At 50.9% G+C, this 24,894-nt stretch overlaps 12 protein-coding genes across 12 annotated transcripts; 6 read left to right on the forward strand and 6 right to left on the reverse strand.

Annotated features, from left to right (window-relative positions):
• Nucleotides 1-142: 142 nt before the first annotated feature.
• K460DRAFT_367002 (uncharacterized protein) lies at nt 143-1,246 on the forward strand. Its single transcript, XM_040933491.1, has 2 exons — nt 143-696; nt 754-1,246. Exons 1-2 carry the CDS (start codon nt 177-179, stop codon nt 957-959), a joined length of 726 nt encoding a protein of 241 aa, XP_040788739.1. The 5' UTR covers nt 143-176; the 3' UTR covers nt 960-1,246.
• A 142-nt stretch (nt 1,247-1,388) lies between these two features.
• K460DRAFT_406399 (uncharacterized protein) lies at nt 1,389-2,294 on the forward strand (the record flags this gene model as incomplete). Its single annotated transcript, XM_040936951.1, has 1 exon — nt 1,389-2,294. The coding sequence occupies one exon, from the start codon at nt 1,389-1,391 to the stop codon at nt 2,292-2,294; it is 906 nt and encodes a 301-aa protein (XP_040788740.1).
• Nucleotides 2,295-2,906: 612 nt separating this feature from the next.
• On the forward strand, nt 2,907-4,534 carry K460DRAFT_395659 (uncharacterized protein; the record flags this gene model as incomplete). The annotated part of the gene is made up of 1 exon (XM_040936060.1): nt 2,907-4,534. One exon carries the CDS (start codon nt 2,907-2,909, stop codon nt 4,362-4,364), a length of 1,458 nt encoding a protein of 485 aa, XP_040788741.1. The 3' UTR covers nt 4,365-4,534.
• A 563-nt stretch (nt 4,535-5,097) lies between these two features.
• Nucleotides 5,098-6,015, reverse strand: K460DRAFT_406401 (uncharacterized protein; the record flags this gene model as incomplete). The annotated part of the gene is made up of 1 exon (XM_040936952.1): nt 5,098-6,015. One exon carries the CDS (start codon nt 6,013-6,015, stop codon nt 5,098-5,100), a length of 918 nt encoding a protein of 305 aa, XP_040788742.1.
• Nucleotides 6,016-6,872: 857 nt separating this feature from the next.
• Nucleotides 6,873-7,965, reverse strand: K460DRAFT_355893 (uncharacterized protein; the record flags this gene model as incomplete). The annotated part of the gene is made up of 4 exons (XM_040931911.1): nt 6,873-6,978; nt 7,031-7,202; nt 7,273-7,718; nt 7,781-7,965. The coding sequence occupies 4 exons, from the start codon at nt 7,963-7,965 to the stop codon at nt 6,873-6,875; spliced, it is 909 nt and encodes a 302-aa protein (XP_040788743.1).
• A 1,784-nt stretch (nt 7,966-9,749) lies between these two features.
• K460DRAFT_285186 (aromatic compound dioxygenase) lies at nt 9,750-10,926 on the forward strand (the record flags this gene model as incomplete). The annotated part of the gene is made up of 3 exons (XM_040928793.1): nt 9,750-10,086; nt 10,139-10,444; nt 10,496-10,926. The coding sequence occupies 3 exons, from the start codon at nt 9,750-9,752 to the stop codon at nt 10,924-10,926; spliced, it is 1,074 nt and encodes a 357-aa protein (XP_040788744.1).
• A 337-nt stretch (nt 10,927-11,263) lies between these two features.
• K460DRAFT_286037 (MFS general substrate transporter) lies at nt 11,264-13,235 on the reverse strand (the record flags this gene model as incomplete). The annotated part of the gene is made up of 2 exons (XM_040928859.1): nt 11,264-11,409; nt 11,462-13,235. The coding sequence occupies 2 exons, from the start codon at nt 13,233-13,235 to the stop codon at nt 11,264-11,266; spliced, it is 1,920 nt and encodes a 639-aa protein (XP_040788745.1).
• A 563-nt stretch (nt 13,236-13,798) lies between these two features.
• K460DRAFT_377459 (alpha/beta-hydrolase) lies at nt 13,799-14,827 on the forward strand (the record flags this gene model as incomplete). Its single annotated transcript, XM_040934975.1, has 2 exons — nt 13,799-13,849; nt 13,913-14,827. 2 exons carry the CDS (start codon nt 13,799-13,801, stop codon nt 14,825-14,827), a joined length of 966 nt encoding a protein of 321 aa, XP_040788746.1.
• A 742-nt stretch (nt 14,828-15,569) lies between these two features.
• K460DRAFT_377460 (uncharacterized protein) lies at nt 15,570-18,129 on the reverse strand (the record flags this gene model as incomplete). Its single annotated transcript, XM_040934976.1, has 4 exons — nt 15,570-17,060; nt 17,111-17,245; nt 17,300-17,998; nt 18,082-18,129. The coding sequence occupies 4 exons, from the start codon at nt 18,127-18,129 to the stop codon at nt 15,570-15,572; spliced, it is 2,373 nt and encodes a 790-aa protein (XP_040788747.1).
• Nucleotides 18,130-18,608: 479 nt separating this feature from the next.
• K460DRAFT_339177 (uncharacterized protein) lies at nt 18,609-22,120 on the reverse strand. Its single transcript, XM_040931073.1, has 2 exons — nt 20,577-22,120; nt 18,609-20,529 (listed from the first exon to the last, which is right to left on the reverse strand). The coding sequence occupies exons 1-2, from the start codon at nt 21,864-21,866 to the stop codon at nt 18,874-18,876; spliced, it is 2,946 nt and encodes a 981-aa protein (XP_040788748.1). The 5' UTR covers nt 21,867-22,120; the 3' UTR covers nt 18,609-18,873.
• Nucleotides 22,121-22,372: 252 nt separating this feature from the next.
• On the forward strand, nt 22,373-23,933 carry K460DRAFT_285369 (uncharacterized protein; the record flags this gene model as incomplete). Its single annotated transcript, XM_040928808.1, has 2 exons — nt 22,373-22,949; nt 23,002-23,933. 2 exons carry the CDS (start codon nt 22,373-22,375, stop codon nt 23,931-23,933), a joined length of 1,509 nt encoding a protein of 502 aa, XP_040788749.1.
• Nucleotides 23,934-24,348: 415 nt separating this feature from the next.
• On the reverse strand, nt 24,349-24,679 carry K460DRAFT_406409 (uncharacterized protein; the record flags this gene model as incomplete). Its single annotated transcript, XM_040936953.1, has 2 exons — nt 24,349-24,559; nt 24,633-24,679. 2 exons carry the CDS (start codon nt 24,677-24,679, stop codon nt 24,349-24,351), a joined length of 258 nt encoding a protein of 85 aa, XP_040788750.1.
• Nucleotides 24,680-24,894: the final 215 nt, after the last annotated feature.

The following is a 24,894-nucleotide window of genomic DNA, read 5'->3' on the forward strand; positions in this document are numbered from 1 at the left end:
GGAGAGATAGGGACATGCTAGAGGCAAAGGGATATTGAGAGTGAGAGGTCATAGTGCTTGGGCCATAAGAAGGTCCAAGCTCCAACATTTCATTAGCATTGGATGACGAGCATAGCGTTGGAGCCTTACATCTTTGCATGTACGAACATTCCTATTTACAACAATTGCATAACACAATGAAACGAAATCTACTATGTTGCTCGCGGTCTTTCTCATATTCCCTTAAGCCTACCTCACAACGATTGTCTATTTCCACAACCTCAAGACGCGTCGCATCTATTCCAAGCTGCCGAGCTTCTATTCGATGTCTACACACTACACGTCCCGCCCTCCTCCAGTCCAGGCCTCCCAAGACCCGCGACCGTGGCCCCAGAAGCGATGAAGATACACAAACTGACTTTAGCGCACTCGATGTGCTGCGAAATACCGCAGCGCCGGCGACCTCGATCGACGCCTGCACCAGCGATGGCTTTGCGTTGAACAACCAGATGCGCATAACTGGGTGCGGTCTGATATTAATAGGTGGAGAAGCGTTTCGGTGGCGGCCATGGTTGCAGGAGAGTAACAAGGAGGGAACAGCTGCCGAAGGCGGGGCTGGCGATGATGCGATGACAGGGAGGCTTCTGAACGCGAAGAATCAGTGGGAAGTACAAGAGAGCGCGTGGGGTGTGTTGGAGTTGGTGTATCCGAAGCCAGGCATGTCTCATCCATGTTCCTCTACACAGTTGGAATTGGGCGACTGACTGCTCACAGATCTTCTGATAATCGGCACCGGCCCAAACGTCACTCCCATCGCACCTGCGGTTCGCAAATACCTTAACGGCCTCGGCTTGCGGCTCGAGATTCAAGACACAAGAAATGCAGCCGCACAGTTCAACTTGCTTGCAACTGAGCGTGGAGTGGGCCAGGTCGCAGCGGCGCTCATACCAATAGGCTGGGCAGAGAAGGCGAAGCCATGAGGGTGAATGATGAGGCAAAGTTGCGGCTATGCCCTTTCCATACGCCAAAAAAGTCACATTCTTCCTTTTGGACACCATGTAGCAATATTATACACCAAGAAGTTAACGAGAGATACTCTGGGCCGCATGCTATGTACGTCAACAGGTTTCTGTGTCTTATTTACGATTCTTCGACATGCTTCACGATTGTCTCATACGTCACGCGCATTCAGTGGAGGGACCTGTCATGCTAACTGACAAGTAAGAGCAAGCGCGTTTCCACATATCTGCCGAATTCAAAGTCTCACCATAGTCACGCTTTGCTCATTTGCAGCACGTGTAGTTTTCACAAGCAGCAGCTGGGAATTAATATGCTTTTGTTCGCGCCCTTTTCTCCCTCTCGCTCATCTTCCCAAAACAATGCGGGACTTTACTGCTCCAACTCCAACTATGTATGAGGCAGCCGCGGAGGTCGACCCTACTCCACCTTTTGCTGTAGAAGAAAGCGCCAACGAGGAGGCGTCAGACGCAGACGAACCCTCCATTCTTCGCAAATTCAATGGGGTCTGGGAAGTAGGTAACCACGACGCGAGCTCCGTCCAGCCTGCAGCCTCTGCTCACGACCCGCCCTTATCCTTCGCTGGTACAGATTTACCCCCCATTGATAGCCTGTCGCTTGTAGCTATTTACGCCCTCCAGTCGTTAGAGCTTAACACATCCAAGGAGCGCGGCCCACTACGCAAAAGTCCGCCTCAGTCCGCGCCCGAACTCGAAAGTCCCACCAATAAACTTGATACCGACTCGGAAATGCAAACCGACGCTCGAGATGGCGAACATAGCCAGGCAACACCGCCACTCATCACCCTCTCCCGGGCAGAGCAGGCACAGATGGAAACCTACTTGACGCCAGTTCATGCAAAGCTGTGCAGCCTCAAGGCCACAACGCCAGAGAGTCTTCCACCTTACAACCCACGCTTGCGGACTAACAGCCACGCCCAAGTCATCAAGTCAAGACTGTTGCCCGTGGGCGAATTCATAGTGCGCCTCTTAGCGCAAGCGCCGGAGGAGAAACGCGGGATGCTGGAACTGAAGCTGTGTCGCCATATTGCTGTTGAGTACTGGCCTCTACCCGTCACTGATATGACCCACCTGCGTATACAAGAGATGTACCGGAATGCCATGTTCAGGAAGGCTGCGCAAGCGACTGGCGAGAAGGGTTCACCACACAGTCTCGAACCCGGCAGCGGCTCAGCCCAACATCAGCCTAACCCCAGACCCGGGGGAGTTGCAGACCCCCAACAAGATGCTCATCCTGTTACGGAGGCAATAGAAGGAACTCGCGAAATGGACGAGTAGGATCGCGATCTCGAGATGATTGACCGCGAAATAATGCCGGATCTTCGACGGCAATTGAAATGCGGTCATGGCCATCGTGTAAGGGAGTTCCTTTATGACTTCATTACCGTGAGTGGCGAGTGCCTTGTTTGGGATGGCCGCTATGAAATATCTGCGTACGGCAGCGCTCTCCAGGTCAACTTTCTCAATAGCTTTGTCGATTTCTTTCTCAAACAGCTTGTTCTCGAGGACGAAGTTATCGAGCACCACCTACCACTGTATCGGCTCGCGGGCTTGGACAATATCTCCTATGAAGTTCTAGAGCGAATGACGATGTTATATCGCGAAGACCGATTACGATTGGCAAATAAAATGGAGTTGCAGATAAAGCATATTATAGGTCGACTACACATGCGCAGTGTTTGTCAAGAAAAACACGAAATCTTATGGAGTGCCGTCCGTCTGGCTGAAATACGACATACAGTAGCCCTTGAAAAAGTATATTCGATGCTTTTTAAGATAATCCCGAGGTCGTTGTGTGCAGCAAATCAGAGTATTGAACTTCTCGAAGAAAAGCTATCTATGCCAGGAAATCAGGGACTTTTTGCATCGGAGACCCTACACAAGCTCAAAATGATCACCAGCCAGGGCCTTAAGTCAACTCAGCTTAGTGACCACCTGGCCGACACAGCCGTTTACATGAACTTGATACCTGATATTGATAAGCGCAGCACGAGGGGAATAGACGCTCGCAAGGAGCTTTACCGGCGAGAAGAACAGAGGAATCCGGATGTTGATACGCATATCAAGCTGATATGTCGAAGATTCGCCGAGTACGACGATGAGGCTCAACATGGAAAAGAGCAGACCAGCCGAGATGTGTCCGAGGCACTCACAGGCCCGATACCTGCTTCCAATGCAACTAATGACGTTGCGAAGCCACATGAGTCGCTTATTGCAGTCCGGTCAACGAAAAAGAAGAAGAGAAGGTCGAAGAAAAACAAGAACGCGAAGAAGTCATTGGAGCCTGTTGTCGAAGAAAGTATCTCCTCTGTTAGCGTTCCAGTATTAAGTCACCAGTCTACGACGGAGCTACAAGGTTCTTCTTCAGATGCAATCGAGCACGAAGCAGCTGAGAAGAGGGACGACTCAGCAGTGGAAACTGATGACTCCATATTCCGCTCACCTACACCAGTGGATGAATGCGTGTCAGCGGAAGAGCGCAACGTGATTATGACTAATACCATCGAGGCCGTTGAGCCTGGATCATCAATATTCGACTTCGTACCGGTAGTGGATCATGCAAGGACTGGAATAGAATCGGAGAAGGTCTTAGAAGCAGCCTATCAATGGGATTCTGACGACTGGCAAATAGTGCTTAATCGCAAAATTCAGCGGAAGCAGGCTCGGGACAAACGAGCGTCGAAGAGGCAGCTTGAGTCAAATCAGCAGCACCAAGTGATTGAGGACCCAACTACTCCGTCAATTAAAGCCGTGGGACCGCCACCCAGTGTGCAAAAAGTTCAGACTCAACAAAGGAGCGGTGAAGGAGACAGCAAATCGACGACAGATTTGTCCGATTCTGACAGGGAAACGTTGTCATTGTGCAATACGCCTCCAGCAACTCCTGAAGGCCCCGATGAGCAATGCATTTACGAAAGCCTCCCTGCATTCTCACACCTCGTTGAAGCCATTAAACAAGATCAAGGACCAGATGATCGAGCGCTGTTGTGTACAGACCCTGCGACGTCTACAGCGGAATCATTGTACGTTTGCGACACAGACATCGCCCCGCTACCGACACCAGAGAATGATGCGCCGCAGACATCAAGCCTGCCTAGCCCACCACTATGTGAAGCAGGGACTACGCCTGTCGATGACACGGAGGCCTCTAGGTCGACGAGTCCGCAGTCGGAGACTCCAGATATCAAGGAGTGGTTAGAAAGCATGTACAAGCGCACTATGGCAGATCTTAGTCAAGAAAGCATTGAGACTATGTTGTGGCGGCCTACGGCAGGGAAGGAAGTCAAGGGTCGTGGGTTCCTTAACCGTGTAGAGGTGGTGTCTGAGCGGATGAGCTTTTGGTATTGATACTGCTTGTTTGAAGGCTGTGTTGCGGATGATGGAGCAGTAGGTAGTGAAACGAAGAACATCAGTGTCTTCATGCCTATCACGTCTGTTTGTGTAGTCTTGTAAACAAGTATTGCACCATTGTTGGAAAAGCGCAGGGTCATTGGCTGCTCCGTTGGCAGTTCATAACTAGACTATCTCTAACTGACTGGTGCTCGGTAACTACTTCAAGTTTTGTGTTTCCTTTCTCTTCTGTCTTGTTCGCCTCTGGACAAGACGGGCACTCTCCAATTCACAGCAAGCGAGTCGATTGACGTAGACATTCATAGTCGTACGCTCCGAGTCGCTGGTAATCATTGTAGATACGCACTGATTTCTCACGTATAATTGTCGCCAATATGAGGTTCGCAAATATGCGCTCTGAGAGGCCAATGCGTCGAACAGCTATCGGAAAGACGTCCCATCGGAATATCTTTACGGGTTGCGCTGCTCACCCTTACTGCGGCGAATTGAGTGCAGTGATGTCAAGAATCCATCCAAGAAGCCGATCCGGACGTCCAGTTAGTTCAGCGCTCGAAGGTGACGATAAGCCTAAGATCGTGAATTATATCGAATATGTGATTGCGGGTGTTGGCGGAGGGCTTGGGAGAGATCGACCTGGCACCAGTGGACCGAGTAGAACTCGTGGTGCTGTCGTGAGTTCGTACCCATTAATGCAATAATTCTTTCTTTTCATCAATCTTTGCGCACTCGCTCACCACGCCGGACCTTGTCCCTCCTCCTTCTCCTTAGCCAACTTCTTCTCCAGCGCCAACCTCGCCTCTTCGCCGTATTTCTTCTCCCAGTCCTTACTCCTCTCCTTTTGTGGCGCAGAGAACTGCGTACTAAGTCCTCCCCTACTCTTGACTTGCATCTTCTTCTCCGCCGCTTCATTTTGCTTCAATTGCTCTTCGGCACTCTGGATCCTCCTTGTCAACGTGATCTCGAACATGTCTCGCCCTTTTCGGCGACCTTTGAGGCCGTTGTCGTCGCGGTCAAAGTAGACGGCCCATCGAAGCCCTTCTCTACCCCAGGGCGTGGAGGGGTCCGAGTCAGCGCCGTCCCACTCGTCGATTACGACAAAGCCTTCCCAGCTGTCGAAGATGAGGCGTGTTTCGTCTTCGCTCCAGTCCCAAACACCGACGTGGTGTTCAATGCTGCCGGTGCGGTTTGAGTGGCGCAGCTCATATGTCTCGCGATCACAGTATATCCAGTTCAACATGGGCGGATCGTCACTAATCGTGGATACTAGGCCTCGTTCCGGCGGACTGCGGTTCTCGTCTGGATATTGTATATAAAAGCCTGCAAAGGCATGGAGCGGCCCCAGCTCCGGGCTCAGCTGGACTCCCTTCATGTCAAAAGCCTCTCCTGGCGGTATAGGCTTGTTCTCGGTATCCCTAGGCACAACCCAGACTTTCTCATGTCTTACAACGAGTATGCCCTTGTTTACCTCGTCTTGGGCGATTTCGTCGGGATCGTCGCAGGAGACTAGGCAATTGAACTTCCACATTCGCGACTCGTTGGCGGCTTCTTCGTTTTGTTTCTTCTGGTGCTCGACGCCTTGCGCAACGCCCGTCACGACCGGAATGGCGACGACGCAGCCGCCGAGGAAGATACCGAGTGGCAGCGCCATAGTGCGCGATTGTGGTAGTAAGAGCCGTTTACGCGCGAGGGCTCGGGTAGTATTGCGTGGAAGAACGTGTAAGGTGCAGGCAGGTGGGGTTTCAATGGTTTGGCGGAAGTGGGTTCAGACGGCAGGGCTACGTCATTGGCAGGGATGGCGAACTGGATTTGGTACAATGCGACGCGACTCTCACCACCAGCACCATCGAATTAGGCCATTAGAGATGTCACCGTGAATTATACCCCAAATCCGGGCAAAACTCAAGATCATGCCTAAAACGCTCAGGTTTGGGTCTTTACAAACCGGAGCATAGAACTCGATAGGTGCCAGCAGGAAGAACGTGGATCCTAATATCCCCTCGTTGAGCGCTATATGGCCTGCACAACGGCACCGGTTATATTCACTTCCGGATATCCAGGGCATATTCTGAGGCTCAGTGGCAGCAATCAAGGTTGTATCAGACAGGAGTAGGTTTGTCGTATAGCTGGGCGACTAAAGATGCTGGAACAGCCACCAACGGTCTATGGTAAATAGAGTTGCGAATAGAATAGCACAAGCGATGGAAGAACATGTCGTTTCTATTGCTCTCCGCATATCACAATCTCGGCTCTTGACCTCGCGGGTACGCTCTTGTTCTCGACAGTATTCACGGCGGCAGCTTCAAGATCGAGATCTTAAATTATATGGGAAACTAAACAAACTAATGATCGAGATAGTAAACCACAAGACGCCGTAATAGGGTATTCGAATGGTAAAGTACCAAACCTCTAAGGAAAAATCCAAATAAACACTAATATGCACCATTTTACTAAACAGGAGACATGAAGTACTTTTAGGACGTGAAGTCTACCAAAGGCATTATCCATTTAATGAGAATAGCGCGTCAAGGGCTTCTTGTGCGAAGCACGGAATTTACTCCACTGGCTGTACATGCGAACCTCTTGACCATGGGTGAAGTGCGACCAGCATGACCTACAGTGGTGATTAGTAACAAGCATGCTAAAGTGTAGGTTGCATAACTCACTCGTCGGAATAGTCCATAAAGTTGGTGACCGGATCTTTGCCGCTTCCAGGACAGGAATTCCTGTTTTTGTCGCAGCCTTTGATTCCGCTCATCGCATACTTGATGTCTTCTGCGGGAGTGTCGTCGATCCCATCACCGTCCCCTTCGCAACCGCCTTCAAAGGTATGATACACTATTATCGAGAAAAGATCAGTAACTTTCCAAGAAGTATTAAGAAGATTTGTGTGTTGTCGGGTGCTTACATCCCAGCCAATGTCCAGCCTCATGTACGAGTGCCTTGCCCATATTCCAAACGGTGTCACTTCCTGGCGTCGTGTCCGATCGAAGTAGAATGCCATCATGATACCATTCTTCTGACTTTGGCACAACAGCTTTTGGAAACTCGGAACAGTAGCCGAGAATAGAAGACCCCGCCCCTACTTCAGTGCCATCAATACTGTCAATCGAAGGGAAGAGGTAGACATTCATATCGGCGTATGTTCCTATACGAAGTTTCTTCATCATAGGGCGCTCGTCCTGGTTTTTTGCCCACTGCGGTGCAACAGTCCAATCGGCTCCCGCTTGCGTCCAAGTGATGTTGTGAGGTCGGTACCCATCGTTGAGGGCTTGCGTTTGGCGTTTTAAAACAGAAAGACTAATACCACCGTCCTTTTTGGACTTGGAGTCGGCAACAATGATATGATAGTATCTAGCCTCGATCGGCGAGTCAGCGGTTGGGCACAATGGGCATGACAACGTATTTTGACTTACACGCTGATGTTGATTCCAGTTTTGTTAGCAAGAGATTTTCCCATGGACCGGGAGTCAATCTCGTGGACATGCAAGTTTCGAGCGACTTGCATCTGCTCGTGCGTAGGCCCAGGCGTACCGCAGATTCCAGCCACTTTTGCACCGAACGTGGCGAGCGCGACAAGTACAACAGACGTAAGTCTCATCGTGACGGTTAAATTTGTTGAAGATGTAAAAGCTGCCGAGTATGTATACTTGTCGAGTGTAGCCTGATGAGAGTTCAGAAACCTATCTTGTCCTAGGACTCAGGCGCATATAATACTTTCTCTAGGTGCGGTCAGCGGATAGGAAAGCCGACTAAGAGGATAAAAATCTAAACCTCACCCAGAGTTCATTAGTAATTCGCAAGGCGGTGTTTGCCACGATACTGTAACACTGGTACTGAACCGTATTGAAGTGTACTCGACTAATAGTACTTGACTAATCGCACCCAACGGAGAACGCGCAGAAGGGATTCATTTCGATAGCGATTGGTACAATCGCCATGAACCCAGGATGAAGTTGCAACATGGAATGAGAGCAAGAATCCCATTCGGAGATAGTTTTGAGATGATTTGTTCGCCATTTGACTAATTTTTCTAAGATTTACCACTGGCCTTTGTAGTCATTTTTCTTAACTTTGGTACTGGATTTCTACTTCGACCGATTGCACTCAGATTCACATGTCGTTCATATGCACCGAGATCACATTTTGTAAGTCATTGAGACGAGCCGCTAATGAAGTTGGCAGCAGTGAAGGACTGGCGGCAAGAGTAGTATCAATCGAGCAAGGAGCTTCTTGACGATGTAAATGCGTGGTGAAATCAGATTCTTCATCAATAATGAGCATGTTGCTGTTGCTTCGAGGTCATATCGTCGAACATGATCCAGAAAACCTAAGTTGCATCGTTACAATGCATTTCACGTTCTTGGCATGTGGAGTAATGTTTGTCTAATGGCTGGTAGAAACAGCAACTTTTAGCGTCAATGACATTATCGTTCATTATTCATCTTTGATTCTCTTCGTTGCACATTTAATCATGACTGAAACATGACTGTCCATAATTGATATCGTACAATTTTACTCATGTATACGCCTAATTTCAGAAGTATATCACGAGCTCTAGATTCCTCTTAGCCGTCCTATAAAGTTTTAGGCTTACTGTACTATCAGCCCTGTAGATATCAATACGACATGCGCAACTTGCATCGTCGGCACCATGGGCCCGATCTACAAGATGCTAGAACGAATGCGCTGAGCAATACGCGGCACCTCATTTGCTTTGTTCATTATACGCATGCCTATATGATGTCTTGGCAATGAGACGTTTAATGTTAACGCCACATAAACACTACCGCCTCATTCTTCGCCTCGGACGTGATTAGCCGAAAGGATTCGCACAATTGAACTTTGTAAGTGATGGTAAAAGTTCAAAGGGGGCACTCCACAATACTTTGTACAGACATGTTTGGTCGTCTAACGCCATTGACCCTGGATAAAACCATGTTCGAGTACTTTCGGTACCTTACACCACATCCCCAACTACCGATTATGATGCGCGAACGATCGGTTAATCTCGAGGCTCCCGAAGATCTATTTTCCCGACCATGCGACACCAAGGCCGTACCCTGATTCCCCGCGTTCTTCCCACCGCTGCCCACATTGGGGAATAAATGAACGCTAATCTAGATGAGGCGCTTGCAGCCAAATCGAGCAATTGCCGCAACCTATCACCACCCTCGTGATTATGGACATCATCCAGAACAATTTGGGGTAAGTAAAATCACTAAGATTTGTTTACATTAGTCGCGTCCTGGCAAGAAGGGCGAAGTGAGAATGACAAGTTCAAGAGCCGAATTGCCACGCGGCGAAGCAAGTGTATAATAAGGTAGGAGGATGACAACTGAAAGCTTGGAGCTCCTCGTTGCACTTCAATACTCTGCAGTTGCCATGGTTCAGCTTTCTCAGGCTCTTGCAGCCATTCTTTTGGCTACGGGCATTGTCGCACACCCCGGTGGAAACACCAACAGAGAGATCCTAAGGAGGCAGGCTCATCTTGACCACCCCAACCGCCGAAGCATTCAGTCATGCAAACGGGATCTTGTTGCAAGTGGGTGGGTACGAGAGCAGCATCAGAGGCGTGAGGCTAGGCTCCACGAGCTTCGAGTCGCTGCTGGATTTGCAAAGGCGCATGAGCTGGTTCGTCGTGACCCTGCTGAGGTCGAAGCAAACTATGGTGTCGAGGCGGCCTGCACGCTTGATCCTGAATCTACTGAGGGACCATACTGTAAGCATGAAGGTGGCTTTTCAATTTCACGCTGAAGACTGACAAAACATAGGGGTCAGTGGAGAGCTTATCCGAGAAGACCTTCTGACCGGCGAGAAGGGCGCCATTACCCACTTGGACGTCAACATTATCGATACTTCGGGCTGCAAGCCCGTCACTGATGCATACGTTGAACTTTGGGGTAGCAACGCCACTGGTGTCTACACCGGTGTACAGGCGAAGGGGAATGGTGATGGCTCTGCCACTGCCATCAAGACGAATGCGCTCCGCGGTCTACAGCTCACTGGCTCCAATGGCACCGCTAAATTCATCACCGTCATCCCTGGGCATTATGTTGGCCGTACAAACCATCTCCACAGTAAGCCTGTCCGCTCTGTTGCACACCACTGCTTGACACTGACATACATAGCCATCGTCCATCATGGCGCCAAGCTTCTACCCAATAACACCATCCAAGGCGGTACCATCTCACATGTTGGCCAGTTCTACATCGATCAGAATTTTCTCGGCCAGGTCGAAAAGACCTCCCCATACAACGTCAACAAGCAAGCCGTCACCACCAATTCCGCAGACCCGCTTTTCAATATGGCAAAGCAGGGTGGAGATGATCCCGTCTTGAAGATCTCACTCATCGGCAACAAGATAGAGGACGGTCTATATGCGACAATCGATGTTGGTGTCAACCCGAAGGCGAGGCAAAATCCTCAGGCAGTCAATGCGTGGACGGCGAACGGTGGCGTTCCCATACCGAATAGTCCATGGGCGGGGTACCCAGACAGCTGTCGCTACTGTGGATTCAGGCCACCGAAGGAGAAGAAGGATGTGCTTGTTGAGGAATAGATCGAGAGCAAATATTGACGGAATGTTTACATGAATTGGCATTGATTGGACTGTCGGATGGCGCACACATGTATGTGCTTGCACTCAGCTTAGCCTAAAATATATGATGAAAATTGACGCGATACGAGTGTCAAGCGATCGATTGAGTGCTACAATGTTCCTAAATGGCAAAGAACATGCCTTCAATCAATATTCAGCCTCCAGTCGCCTTCCCTTACCATACACTACACCCTGCCACAAATTGACTGCCAGAATCCGGCATATCATATCATAAGAGACAATCTAGCATACAGCCTGACGTGGCTGCTGTTCCATTGAGTAAAGGTCTCCAGTTTTCTCAGGTATCCTGTCTGTAGAACATCTTCACCTTCTCCAAGAGGCCACCCTTGTTCTCCACATTGACCCTAGGCTCAATCTCGACAGGCTGTCCATCAACACCAGTGTTTGTAACAGCATTCTGCTGTTTACCGAGGTAGTAGTCTACTCATCAATCAGTAACGACCTCCATTTCTGTTTGGATACAAGTGAAACTCACCAGGCATGCAGAGCGAAAAGATAACTGGCAAAATGTTGAGTACAATCGCCGTGATGAAGATGACGCCATTCACTCTTGTATAAGCCCTCAGCGCCCCCTTTCGAATCGGACTTTGCCAATCATACTTCGTCCTCAACGTCTTAATGCTCCCGTAAATTGTTTTGATCGTTTTCTCCGGAACGCCAGGCATCTCCTCGCGCATGAAGGGCAGCATCTTATCCGTCCAAATGGAGGCCGCAATTGTGTAACCTACGGAGGAAGCAAGCGTACTCCACAAAGACAGGATGGCGATGACGGAAGAAAGGTCCTCGTGAGGAACGGAAGCCTGGGAGCCGACGCGGGCACCGATGACTGTGAACGCGCCACAGCCGAGGAGGAGCTGAGACACAACGAGCGCCCCTGTAGATTGTGTGCTGCGGAAGTCGGCAGTCATGAGGATGCAATTCCCGATGAGTTTCAAAACAGCACCAAGAACCATGAGGGATTTGTAGCGGTGTGAGCATCGATGGATCAAGCCACCCAAAAGCCCGAATATACATAGAACTAGGGTGGTGATGTTGAGGAACGTATTCCACGCATAATTGGACCAGTTCTTGGTGATGTAGACGTAGGATGAGAAGTAGTTCGATCTCGTAGAACTGCCCATCTGGCCGAAGACATCGACGAGTATCGCGCAGATGAAGGCTCGGTTCCGGAAGATGCGACTTGTCATGATGGGCTTTGGGGCGACGAAAACTTCGAAACAGGCGAAGATGCCTAGAATGACGAAGCCAACCACTAGCATTGCGACCATGGACGGGTTACTCCAACCACCTTTTGCTGTCTTTGCCAGATTGAACGATAGTAGTACGAGGGCAAAGCCAAAGCCGAGCAAGATTAAGCCCGCAAGGTCGATATCAATGACACCTCGCCAAGCGAGATTCAAATAGTCTTTCCCACCGCGAACCTTGACACCTTCTCTTCTTGCCATGCCTGCTTCGCCGAAGCTGATGGCTCCAAGTTTGTCCGCTCGCCTCTGTACGCCGTATAATGTCCATATGGCAGGCACCAGAAGGATGGGCATCATGATCGCAAACATGCCCAACCCCCAGCGCCAGTGATCAGGGATCATAGCATTGGCGATGAATCCGTTGATGAAAACTGTGATGATAAAAGGGCTACTGAGCAAACCACTCCAGAACGCGCGCCACTCTAGAGGTGTCAAGTCCGCTACAATAATGTCTCCCAGGAGATCAAGGCCTGACTTTCCAAATGCTGTAAACGAGATGCCGATGATGTACGCACCAATATTATGGCATGTCGCCGCCACAATGAAGCCAATGACGTAGAAAAACAAGACAATCATGTAGCACGTAGGTCGCGACGTGATATCCGATAGCTTTCCGATGAAAGGCTTTGATATAGCGCGGATGATGGAGGCTGCGGTGTTGACCGCTCCGATTTCAGCGTGGTGTGAGAAGGCGGAGGCTGCGATGACGGTAAACTGCGAAGTGATGCCTTGGTCGAGGGCATATCCGAACATAGTCAAGCCGATGGATGCCGCAAGAATGAACAAGAGCATGCGTCCCGACTTGCCAGACTGGTAGAGTACATGGCTAAAGCGTTCGACTTTCTTGACACCAGGGGTCGCAGACTCGAGAGGGGTCTTTTGGGGTTTATCTTCTAGCTCATGGCCAATTTGTATGATTTCGTCTTCCGTTCCGTGTTGTTGGGTGTGAGAGTTGGCAGGTACATGCGTGCCTTGCCTGGGGACAGAAGTTTTCTCGGGCGTCATGTCGGATACTGAAGCTGACGATAAAACGATCGGGAATAGTTGTAGACAAGAGTGCTCAAACACATGTTCTGGTCTTGTACAAATACACTGCTTCGTATGCCGTCATCTCCCTTCAACAGCAAAGCAAGATATTGGAATAGTGTCATCGCTACGGAATTTTCGCTGAACTAGCACAGAGTCAAATGTTCGGAGGTATGAATCTAATACAAATCTGATGCGTGTGGGTGAAACGATTGATAAGATTAGATGCAAGAGCGGCTGGGCTGTCGATCAACCCCACCCACACGAGAATTAGTGTGACGCCGCCAACAATGCGATGATGTGATTAGACGAGACCGTTGCAACGATATGGGTAGTTGCCGAAAGTAGAGTATAATAAGACGGGAAAGGTGGCGTTGTGGAGATGATCGAAAGTTCGTTGCGTTGCGATCACGGTTCGCGACATTCACGGCTTCGGCAGCAATTCGGCTATAGCAGATCGCTGAATGCAGGAGCAAGACAACGCTCCTCCTCGTGTGGCAAACATCACCCCGCTCCGCATTCCAGTGTTGAATTTGCGCATCATGGCTGAAGAATATCGCAAATACTCGATTCCGCACCCTGAATGGGTTGATGTGAGTTTAACGTCTGATTCCTCGGATTATCACAACAAAAGAATCGTACGCTCATCCCGATAGTTTCCAAACAAGCTTCCACCAAATACCCGAATCGAACGCATGACAAGGGCTCGCAAAGACATCGTATCAGACCCAGCACTCGACATCACAGAACTTACCATCAAAGCCCGCGATGGATACGACATTCGACTCCGCTCTTACCGCCGTACAGCTGCCTCTAAGCTACCACTATTCCTATACATGCACGGCGGCGGCTTCGTAACAGGATCCCTGGAGACAGACGACAAAACATGCCGCGCCGTTGCGAAAGAAGTAGAACTCTGCATCCTCAGCATCGAGTACAGGCTCGCTCCCGAACATCCCTTTCCAGTAGGGTTTGAAGACTGCTGGGACGTCCTTCAGCACATCACCACATCACCCGCTATCTCGAATCTAGACTTGGATTTGGAGTCAGGGTTCCTTGTAGGTGGCACGTCCGCTGGCGCAAATTTCACGGCTGGCCTCGCGCATCGGTATCACGTCCAGGCTGTCAAAGGGAAGCCGAAGATCACCGATTTGGTATTTTGGGCAGGGAGTTGGTGCCATCCTGATGTCCGGCCTGAACACCTACGTCCTTCTATCCTGTCTGTAGACGAAATCGATGATGCGCCTGGCCTTACGAAATCAAGCATAGAGTATTTCTGGAAGAAGTACGGAGCCCCGAAAGACGATAAAAGATACAGTCCGTTGTTAGAAGAGGAGTGGAAAGGCGTGGCATCGAAGGCGTATTTTGCAATCTGTGGCTGGGATCCAAGGCGTGATGAAGCAATTGTCTTCGCTGATATCTTGCGTAACGCCGGTCTCGATGTGAAAGACCAAGTATATCAGGGACTGCCACATGGCTTCTGGACTACATGTCCTGAGTTACCTGTCAGTGTTGAGTGGGAGAAGGAAACCGTGGCGGGGATTAAGTGGATGCTGGAGAAGGGAGAATGAAGCCTAGGTTTAGTTTTCCGTCGAGTAAAAGAATTGAAGTTGCGAACCGAATTGAATCGTGGCATTGGCAAAAGCGACACATGCAACGAGGAGCCAACTACAGTGCCCGTTCTGGCCCTGTGGATCATTGTTAGAATCATGCGTCTTAGTTTCCTTCACAGTCAACAACACATTGCATCGCGTTACGTTTTATCACCTTTAGTATAAAAGTACGTCCTCAATTTTTTCCACATATTTTGTACCTTCTAAGAGCTGCAGTCTAAGTTAACGCAAATTTTCAAGGCCACTCCCATTACCACTGGAGAAGATTAAGAATCTAACGACATTCCAAAACCAATCCAAAGCCAACATTAACATGAACCCTAACTCCACGCAGCCCTCTAGCTACACCTTTTACTGCCAAAATCCCAAATGCGGGCAGCCCAACGTCGTGCACGGTTGCCCACGGTCGCCGTATCCGCAGATGCAGTATCAATTCAGATGTATGGCTTGTGGAGCGCAGCAGATGAGTGGAATTTGGCAGGAGTACCCTGATATGTATGGACGGGGGCATCGGGGGTTTTGAGAACTTGGACTTCGCGGAGGGATGGAAGGAATGAGTAGCTGAAAGGCACTTAGGTAAAGTGGATATGCTGAGGTGATGCATGCTGAACTGACACTCCATGTTGATGAGGAGGAGGTAGTAGCTGTCCAGAAATAGCATGCTCTCTTCAACGGAGCTTCTTGTATGCCAGATGAGCACCTATGTGTGATGTGACCAAGCGGGTGAGAGACACGCATTCTTCTTTGCGTTGTCAAAAGTGACGCTCACTGTGTCTGACCATGCAGGCGACGTAGACGCATCAATAGGCGTCCCCGCCGACGAATTTGTCAATGTATCTGGCCTTTCCGGCCACCACCTCGACGCCAAGTAGGGATAACTATTCTCATTTCCTAATTGCGGCGGAGATTCGGAGTTGCTGTAATCTGGTTGGGCCTGCACGAAAGCAGGCGTGTTGTGCGTGCTATCGAGTGGAACCGTAGACGTGGTCGGCGAATTGGGCCACCATCCGGACGTGGAGCATATGTTCCTGCCCGTAGCATGTAGGAAGTCCACAGGCCTTTTCTCCCAGGTTCGGGCCATGAATGCGTTTCCATGCGTAGTGCCGAAAGACTTGACTGTTGATGCACCTGAACTTCGAGGAGTGACAGTCCGCAACGGGAGTTCTTGTACACCTAGACTCTCCCTATGCCATCGTCCTTCTATCGTAGCCGGATGAAAGGGCTTCCTCTTTGGCGGCTTTTCCCCGATATTATAATGCTCCTGATAGCTACCCGTTTTGTTCTCATAGTCGAGCTTCATCACCATCTCGCCATCTTCAGCTTCGAAGCGCACGCGAAGCGGTAGCCAGTCTGGGATTTTCTCGCCGGCCATCGAATCTAGAGCTTCGAGCAGGGCCTTTTCGTCGATGGAGGCGACATCCCATTGTTTATGAATTCGGTTGCAATGGTCCATGATCCAGGCTTTCATACACTTTGCTCGCGAGACCTCGAAGGAGATTTCAGGGTCAGGTTCAATGTCAAGGTCAGAGCTAATGGATTCGAAACTGCCAAGGTCGCGAATGATTCTATGCCACGGACCGACGGATATTTGAAGGGGAGTGTGCAATCGAAGGGGAACAAGCGGTAATCTTTGAGAGACCGACTCAGCCCAGGGGAGACTTTTCGCGAGCTGCAATGCTGCGTCGACATCGACATCCCGTATGACTTTCGTACTTGGAAGTAAGGATAAACCTGTTTCTATGGGGAAGCGGCGGTGAAGTGTATTGGCGAATCCGCACAGCACATTTTGTAGCATCCAATACCGCGTGCAGAGTGTCATGCTTTGCACGGAATCAAACTCTAGCGATTCGGGTAGAAGATCTGCTATCTCTGGTGTGGGGGGAACTAATACCCGCGTGATAGAAATTCGCAAAAGCTCCGATACTTGCCTTGGTAAATCGAGCTGCCATAGGGACTCAGCGTGTGAAACGGCCGCGGCTAGAACACTCTTGTCGTCTGGATTTGTAATCGCATGTCGGATGAGGCGGCCCAGACGCGGGCATTGTATGAATGCGTGCATAATCGCCATGGAGGCCCTTTGGAATGCAGAGAGCGATATGATGTCCGAGTCAAATGCTGGTGGATATGTCGAAGACAGGTAGAACTCATTGTCGTAGACCGATTTTCGGCCAGCGAGAATGGCCTCATTAACCTTGATACAGGTTAGAGGTGCCAACTTAGAGGAATTGAAAAGACGCATACATCATCAATGTACGTGTTGTCGATGAGGTTCCAGAAGTGATCATCATCGACGTTGGAAACCGCTCCCGACTTAAGAAGTTCTGCGAGCCCAAATGCGTGAATGGCGTGGTACATACTATCGATACCTATAAGTGCCTAACACATGTCAGCAAATAGTTTCATCACTAAGATTATAAACAATGAGCCTACCTCTGCAGCATAATGCATCTTCGTAGCCAGGAGAACCTCGTAGCTTGGTACGCCCTGCGCGTTCATTACGACAAGCTGTAATTCCTTTAGGGCTTTTGCTTTTGACGCTCTCGCTACCTTTCGTTTTGAGAAGGTGTCATCCCAATACACGGTATAACTGTTGACAAGAAACTCTACTGCAAGGTCGAGCATGTGATTAGATCCTATGCGCGATGGTATTGATTGGATCCACGTCCCCAATATTGAGAGTGGTTGTTTGCCAGAAGTTTCCGAGCCGAGCATGTTGATATATCTAGCTATGAGCGTGGTTTCAGGTGATGAAGGTCCTACGGGCACCAGTGCGGAATCTTCTTGCAATTTTTGGAGGTACCTCTCGAGTGTTCGCTTTTGATGAGCTGCCTGCTTTTTTGACGGCCGTATCCTTGGCTTGGATTTTGGTGCTAGGGTTTGGAAGAAGCCGTGTCCATTCTCCGCCTCCCTCTCAGCCGTGATTCGCAGATCGGACGGCGGCGAGCTTGATGAGGCATGCTCGTCTGCCGAAGAATCCAGCGTATACACGACAGGTGCAGTCTTCGATTTGCCGTGTTTTGTCAGCTGGTTTGGGTCTTGCACCACGAATGCGGTGGCCTTGCCGTATGAGTAGGTACAAGGCCGGTCCCTCTTTTGACACGCGCCGCATTTCGGTCTTTCTTCATCGCACTGAATATATATTAGAGATGTGCTAACGAGAGGAAGAAGCTCGATCTGCTGCTAATTTTGTGTGCGCATTGAAATGTATTTACCTTGACTTTCCGTTGACGACATGTATCGCACTTGCCTATCTGCGTCATTTTGAGCGTTCAGCACACTGATTCAGGTTACTGTCCGGGTGCAGAGTTGAGTTGGTTCATGGGCGCGCCGCTAGGCAGCCACTGAGGTACAGAAGGTGATGAGTTGACAAATGATTCAGGGCAGCAATCTTCATCGATGCTAGGGTTATTTCGGCCAAGGATCAACATTCAACTCCGGATGCATTCTCCTGAACCATCAATGGATATCCGAGTGTGTTTTGAGCAGAGACGGTGGTGATGTTGCTGGTTGAAGCCGGCCTTCGTTGGGGTCACCGGTGGCGCAAGGATCGACGATCGTTAAGCCCGGGGCCATTCCCTATCCGGCGTGGACGCCTTACCGGAAAGAAATGTTTCAAATGTCCCCGACCTGACACGCAAATACTTACCAAGGCAATGATTCGGAGAACTGGTGAACGATACTGGGATGGTGTGGTTAGAGCAGTCCGTAAATTAGAGTACCGTTCGTCCCTTAATGATTTGTGGTTATATACAACGGCATGGTGCGTTGACAGAATATATTATATATTCTTCGAAATGTTGCTACGATATTTGGAAACAAAACATGCTATTACAAATGAGTCCTAGGACACTAGTAAGGTGTTCTACCTCAGTATACTGTCCGCGCTGAGAAAACAATATGCAGGAATTCTTTCCTACCCTACGCCAATATATATATATACATCACAATCAGAGAAGAATCCAAACACAATCATCATCATCACCCTTTTCTGGAGGCAATCGCACCTAACGACTGTCTCTCCTCTCCTCTGTTGTTGTGGGGCCCGGGACCATAACCTTGAACGGCATCTGTCGATCCGCACCGATCGGCGCGTAAGGACTGTAATGTTGAGGTGGCGCTGGTGCTAACGCGGGCGGTCCGCTTCGCGGCGGCTGTCCACTACTCTTGGGCCCAGAGCCAGCAGGGCTTTGCGGACCATATGGACTTGGGTATGTTGGTACATGCTGGAGCGGCATTGGCGCTGGGGCAAGTGCTCGAGGGCCATATTGAGAGTTCGGTGGAGGCGCGCCTGAGTATGCGGGAAAAGAGCCCGACGGCAAGGCTGCAAGTGGCGAATACTGCATCATCATAGGATGCGCCGGTGGAGCGGAGACGTACATGTAGTGTTGGGGAGGGCCTGAGAATGGCCCCGGAGTGGCGTACGGAGCATATGCTTCTGGTGGTGGGTGCTGGGGATGATAAGTCGGGGAGGGTTCCTGTTGCTGTTGTTGTGCCTCTGAAGGTGTCGCTTGGGGCGTTGTAGCGGTTACGGAGTCTCCCGATGTTCTGCCACCTTTCTTTCCGCTTGAGGAGTTCGACCTTGAGGCGGGAGCTTTCACAGGTGTGCCGTTTTTCTCATCTTGCTCTCTTTTGCGTGCCTTCCGCTCTGCCCACCAGATCGTCATTGAGTGACTCCGCTTTTCGCTCTTAACGCGCGGTTTTCGTCTCGAACCTGATGTAGGTGTCGACTCTTCGACATAGTTGTTGGTGTATTGGCTGAGAGGGGCTGTAATCATATATGCATCGGGCGTAGTCGATTCGCTCGGATGTATAAGAGGCACTTCTTGAAGAGTAGAATGTTGTGGCGTGGCTTGGAAAACCGTCTCAGCAGAGTTTGCTACCAGTGAGGGTGTGTCTGGAAAAGGTTGAGCATCAATCGTGAACTGACCTTGACCTTCACTCAGAGAGTTCAGTGCGGGGGGCGGAGCATTTGGGCCATGTGCCGATGGAGCTGGCGTGCCAGTCTCGCTAGTCTTTTTGCGTGGCCCTTTCTTCACGCCGTAGTCGCTACGTCTTGCCACGTTCTTGCTGCCGGCTGGGCGCCCTCGCTTTGGATTTGCATCCGAATAGTCGTCCACATCCATTGCAGAGGAGCCTTCGTCGCCTGAGCTCCCAAAGGCCGACTCTTCTCGCATCTCTTGAATGCGTTGATGAAGTAGGTTGGTAGCAGCTGTCCTCGCACGCTTCGCAAGTCGGCCTTCGGGCTCGGGAGTCTCAGATGTGGTGTTCGCAAATCTGCTGACGCCTTTCTTTCGTGCACCGCCCCATCCATTATGTTTCTTGGGCGTGTTGGTCCCGTTTCCAGAGTCGGTACCATCAAATTTCCGCGTCGCCTTCCGTTGTCGCTTCGCGGGACGGCCTTCTTCATCTTCCTCTTCCTCTTCTTCGCTTGCTGCAGCTGAGTCGAGCATGTCACGAGTACGTCGTGTGCGGAGCTCTCTGCCACCACTCTTCTCAGCGCCTGGTCGTTGCGCCCAAGGATTCTGACAGCCTGGTAGTTTTTTCGGGTCGTAGGTGTAGCCGTAGAGGTCGGCTTCCTTCAGGTCTTCAAAGATATCAGTAGCTAAAGGATTTCGCCCTCCATTGCATGCTTTCTTGGGTGGGTGCATATGAGGCGCGGTCTGGCTTGTTAGTGACTGGAAATGATTATTGGAGTCGCTTTACTTACCCTTGCGTCTAACATGAGATACTCATCCTGCCAGGCTTTGAGGATACTTTGAGCATTTTGGGTCAGTGCATAGAGATTTGCGGTACTTCGCTGAGATGCAGGAAATTTTGTAAGCGCTGCAACGATGGCTTGTACATCAGTCATGGGCTTGAACCGTTTTTGCAGTAGATAATCAGCCCTATCTTCACACTCGGCCTCAGTGGGCAAAGGCGCATGTTCGATCCAGGCTTCCGGAAGATCCGAGTCTGACAGTACATCGTCGTCAGGGTCCAACAGTCTAGATACTGCTGAAGTTGCTGGCGTGGAAGTCCCATCTCGTGGAGTTTGGGTAGCCGAACCTGTTGGGAGAGATATCCGTGGAACTGGTATTTTGTTGATGGTAGTTGTTTTGCGCTCCGAGTCTAGCCCTAGTGTCGTTGCTGACGTGTGATGGGGCGTGTATGTGCCTCCGATGATTGAAGCGTGAAATTTGGGTGGCGGTGAGCCGCCAGGTGTCGTTGATTGATTTTGAACGCCCTCCATTGGCTCTCCATCGTCAGTATCCCCATCATCGATTTCTTGCTCATCTTCAACTTCTGAGCTGTCTGAGTCTGGTGAGGGCTCAGAACCGTGTATACGGCGTAGCGGCTTGGCATTCATCGTTTGATTGGACGGTTGGTCATCATCCTCTTCTGTAAGTGGAAACATGGGGGCAGCATTGCGAGATGGGCGTGCTCGCACAGGAGAAGTCGTTCTTACAGCTCCTCCTCCTCTTGGGCGACCTCCTCTGCCTCTGCCTCTCCCGCCTCGACCGCGCCCGCCACGACCGCGACCGCGACCTCGACCTCCCCTTGGGGCTGGCTGTGGCACGATTGGCGCATCGACCTCACTCTCTTCCACGCTCTCTTCATCAGATGAGTCGGAATCATCTGAACTAGGCGATTGCTGTGGAAGAGAGGAAATAATGACTTTTCGTTGCTTTGGAAGTTTACCATGATGCTTTTTGAGACCGTCGAAGAACTCGTGTGATATGCCAAACACCATAAAGAGCGGGTCCTCGTACGAAGCATATACTTCAGGCGCAGCTTCGAACGATTGACCGGAAATGTTGGATGCTGATCGAGTGGCTTTCCTGGCGACGTTGGGACTCAGTTTCGTCGGAGTCGCCTTTGGTGCTACAATCTCTGGCGGGTCTGGCCTGGATAGGCCTGACTTTGCTCCCCTTCCAGCACGGGTTCGCACAGGCGTGTCATCTTGCAAGGAATTGCGCCGTTGCGATGAGCGCGTGGGCGCATTCCTCGGAGGCGGCATAGATGCAATCAGAGATTGAGAATGCCCGAAGATGGGTTCTTAGGATGTGAATTCAATGGTGTGTCCATGTACAGTCCCGGGAGGCGTAGCGTAGATCGCAAGGCTGTCAGGGAGACGGAAAACCTGCAGGAAACAGATGATGAACAAAACCATGCGCCAACGCAAAGAAGATGCGCAAATGGCCGTGAGTATGGGCTGAATAGATCCAAGGAAAAGAAAGAATCCAAATGGAATAGTACGGGCAGCAGTGTGTGATGATCTTTGTCTCGGGGTCGTGGCTGCTTCAGCAAAAGCGAACCATGTTGGGCTTGGCAGGCTGCTCGGGCGCCCAATGACAGCGACGCGCTAGATTGAATGCCATCCAAGGATGATGGTCCTAAACAACATATGCATCCAGCTTGAGCTTGTCGAACCTGCACAGTATACCCACCTTTGCCTCTTTCTTTTGAGGCTATATAGTCCTCATTGCCTTTGTGATTTGCGAGCCCAGACCTATAGCCTTCCCCATGCCCCCTAAAACAGTCGAGGAACAGCTTGCAGAGCTGGAAATGGTGGCCGAGGCACCAGCTCCGCCGCTGAAGCATGCCAAAGCTTCGAGAGTTCCACGACAGAAGCTGGAGCGAGAAGCCGACGCCTTGAAGGAGCTGGAGGAACTAGAAGCATTGGAAAAGTTCCAGGTTGCCCGCCCGAACACACCCAAAATCTCATCGTCGTCCACCGCGTCGAGTAACCGTCGTGGAGCTGGTGTCGTCACCCCTTCTTCTACTGAATCCGCGCGCACGAGTGAAGATAGGCCTGCTCCGCCGAGGAAGTCAGGCGAGAGTACCCGGTCGTTCCACCGAAGCTTCACGCCCACGGCCGAGGAGCCCGCCATACCAGCGCCAGAACCAAGGGAGGAGCCGAAGGAGGCTGGCGGGTCATGGTGGGGAGGCGGATGGGGTGGTCTGATATCGTCAGCTACAGCAGCTGCCGATGCAGCAAAGAAGCAAGCAGAAGCCGCCTATCAAGAAATCCAGAAGAACCAGGAAGCCCAGCGATGGGCAGACCAAGTACGAGGCAATGTGGGCGCCTTGCGTGGCATTGGTATGTCTATATGCACACCACACCACACCAACTATAGGCTAACTTGAGACAGGAGGAGAGCTGGGCAAGCGCGCCCTTCCAACTTTCACAAACCTAATTCACACGCTCGCGCCGCCCATCTCGCAACATGAACGCCTCCAAATCCACATCACCCACGACCTTATAGGCTATCCCTCGCTTGACCCTCTGATTTACCAGACATTCGCCGGTGTCATGGCGCAAGTGGAGGGCGGCGATCTCATGGTCATTCAGCGGGGCTCCGAATCAACACAGCGTGGCTCAGTAGACGGGTATAGAGGCGGGGGTGGCGGCTGGAATGATGGCCCCTGGTGGCGCCATACAGACAAGCGCGACTTGAGTGTCATCAAGGGACTTGTGGAAGGGACTAAGCTCGCCCGAGTGAGCGCTGAGGCGTATGCAAACGAGTTCTTCGCCGCAAGAGGAGGCGTAGAAGAGGCAGCCAAGCACGCTACCGAAGTGCTGAGCGAGACCAACCCTGTTCGGAGCAGCGACATTTTTATCTCTATACAAGCCATCAGCTTTCCGACAGAGGCAGACCTATTCGGTTCATCGACATCAGCTGAGAAGAGTGATGTGGAGGAGCAAAAAGAAGAGGACGAGCAGGTGGCTTTCGCCGTCTACCTACACGACCCCATCCACGGCATCAGCTTCAAGATTGTTACCCAGTCTTTCCCCTCAAAGTGGGTCGAGTGGCTGGACGCGCCTGCGAATACAGAGGCTGCGGGCGAGGAACTCCAATTACCACGAGAGATTCAAGAGATTATCGAGAGCGGAGGTGTGGACCCACGTGAATGGGTATCCGAGTGGATGGAAGAGACGCTCAACCTGGGCGTCGGTATTGTAGCTCAACGGTACGTCGCACGAAGAATGGGTGTGGGTGAGGGGGGTCTGGGAAGGGGGAAGTCGCGTGAAGAGGTTGTGGAAGCTGGTGGTGGTGAAGCGGCACGGGCAGGCATCATTTAAAGCTATGCTCGTTGAAAGGTCTTCATTATAATGCTTTGATTAGGATTCGGCGTAAGGCCGCTGCGGTGCTCAGGAGTTATATACCGTGAGCCATGGTTTGTGCTCGCTGCAGAAAACTTTCATTCTTGTTGGCCTGAACCATGGTCGTTCGACCATAGATCCTTGTGATGCGAGTTCAAGCATACAGCTCTGCGAGGGCTTCATGGGCTTGAGGTGAGCCGAGTTGTGCTAAAGTACCCTTTGCCTCCATACCCGAACCAGTCTTGTCGCCGCTTCGAAACAGTGTCTACGTTATCCTACGCAGGTCCCGAGACGTTCTAGTTGTAAATCTGGCATCCCCAAGGCGCAAGTAGTCACCACAGTCCTCTTTGGTAATGCCGCGTTCTGAAAGTCCAATTTGTATGCCCAAGTGCCTTCATTTCTTTCCCTTTTTATCCCCACCATCCTTCTTATCCCTCTTCCCGCCCTTGAGGATTTCCAGATGCCCTGCCTTTGACGCCAGAAGCTTCTCGGTTTGCGCCGTGAGCCCGCAAGAACTCTTGTGCTTGATCTTGTTCTGCGTTATAATTTGCGTCTTCTTGGGCTTGATGACTTTGGCGCCAGGCTTAGGGCCGCTTCTTGTCGGTCTGGGGGTAGTGTAAGTATTTATCCCATCTCAATAAGCAAAGAGGCTCCCAGACTCGCGTGGGGTAAACTCACTTCCTCGCCACTACGGGCTTGGACTTCTTGACTGCGCCCTGGGCCATTTTGATCGCGAGGTTCTGTTTGCCGAGGTTTGGAGCGCAAATATCCTCTGTGACTGGGTCGGTAGGTAGCGGAAAACGGTTAACGGAATGCGGTTGCTTTGGATAATTTTCGGGCGGCGCGTTCCTTCAAAATTCGCGATGCTTGGCACTAGAGAGGCGCACTACGCCACATGCACGTTAGTTGATTGCGGGGGATGGCGCATTTAGCCTTTTCA

Source organism: Cucurbitaria berberidis, assembly GCF_010015615.1.
Source record: "Cucurbitaria berberidis CBS 394.84 unplaced genomic scaffold K460scaffold_3, whole genome shotgun sequence".
Taxonomy (NCBI): domain Eukaryota; kingdom Fungi; phylum Ascomycota; class Dothideomycetes; order Pleosporales; family Cucurbitariaceae; genus Cucurbitaria; species Cucurbitaria berberidis.

What these genes read in the sequence shown, in the direction of transcription:
- K460DRAFT_367002 (XM_040933491.1), top strand. Translation starts at nt 177, where the DNA reads ATGAAACGAAATCTACTATGTTGCTCGCGGTCTTTCTCATATTCCCTT. An exon ending in GTTGGTGTATCCGAAGCCAG is followed by an intron (nt 697 to 753) that starts GCATGTCTCATC and finishes GACTGCTCACAG; the next exon opens with ATCTTCTGATAATCGGCACC.
- K460DRAFT_339177 (XM_040931073.1), bottom strand. Translation starts at nt 21,866, where the DNA reads ATGCCGCCTCCGAGGAATGCGCCCACGCGCTCATCGCAACGGCGCAAT. An exon ending in ATCTCATGTTAGACGCAAGG is followed by an intron (nt 20,530 to 20,576) that starts GTAAGTAAAGCG and finishes CTAACAAGCCAG; the next exon opens with ACCGCGCCTCATATGCACCC.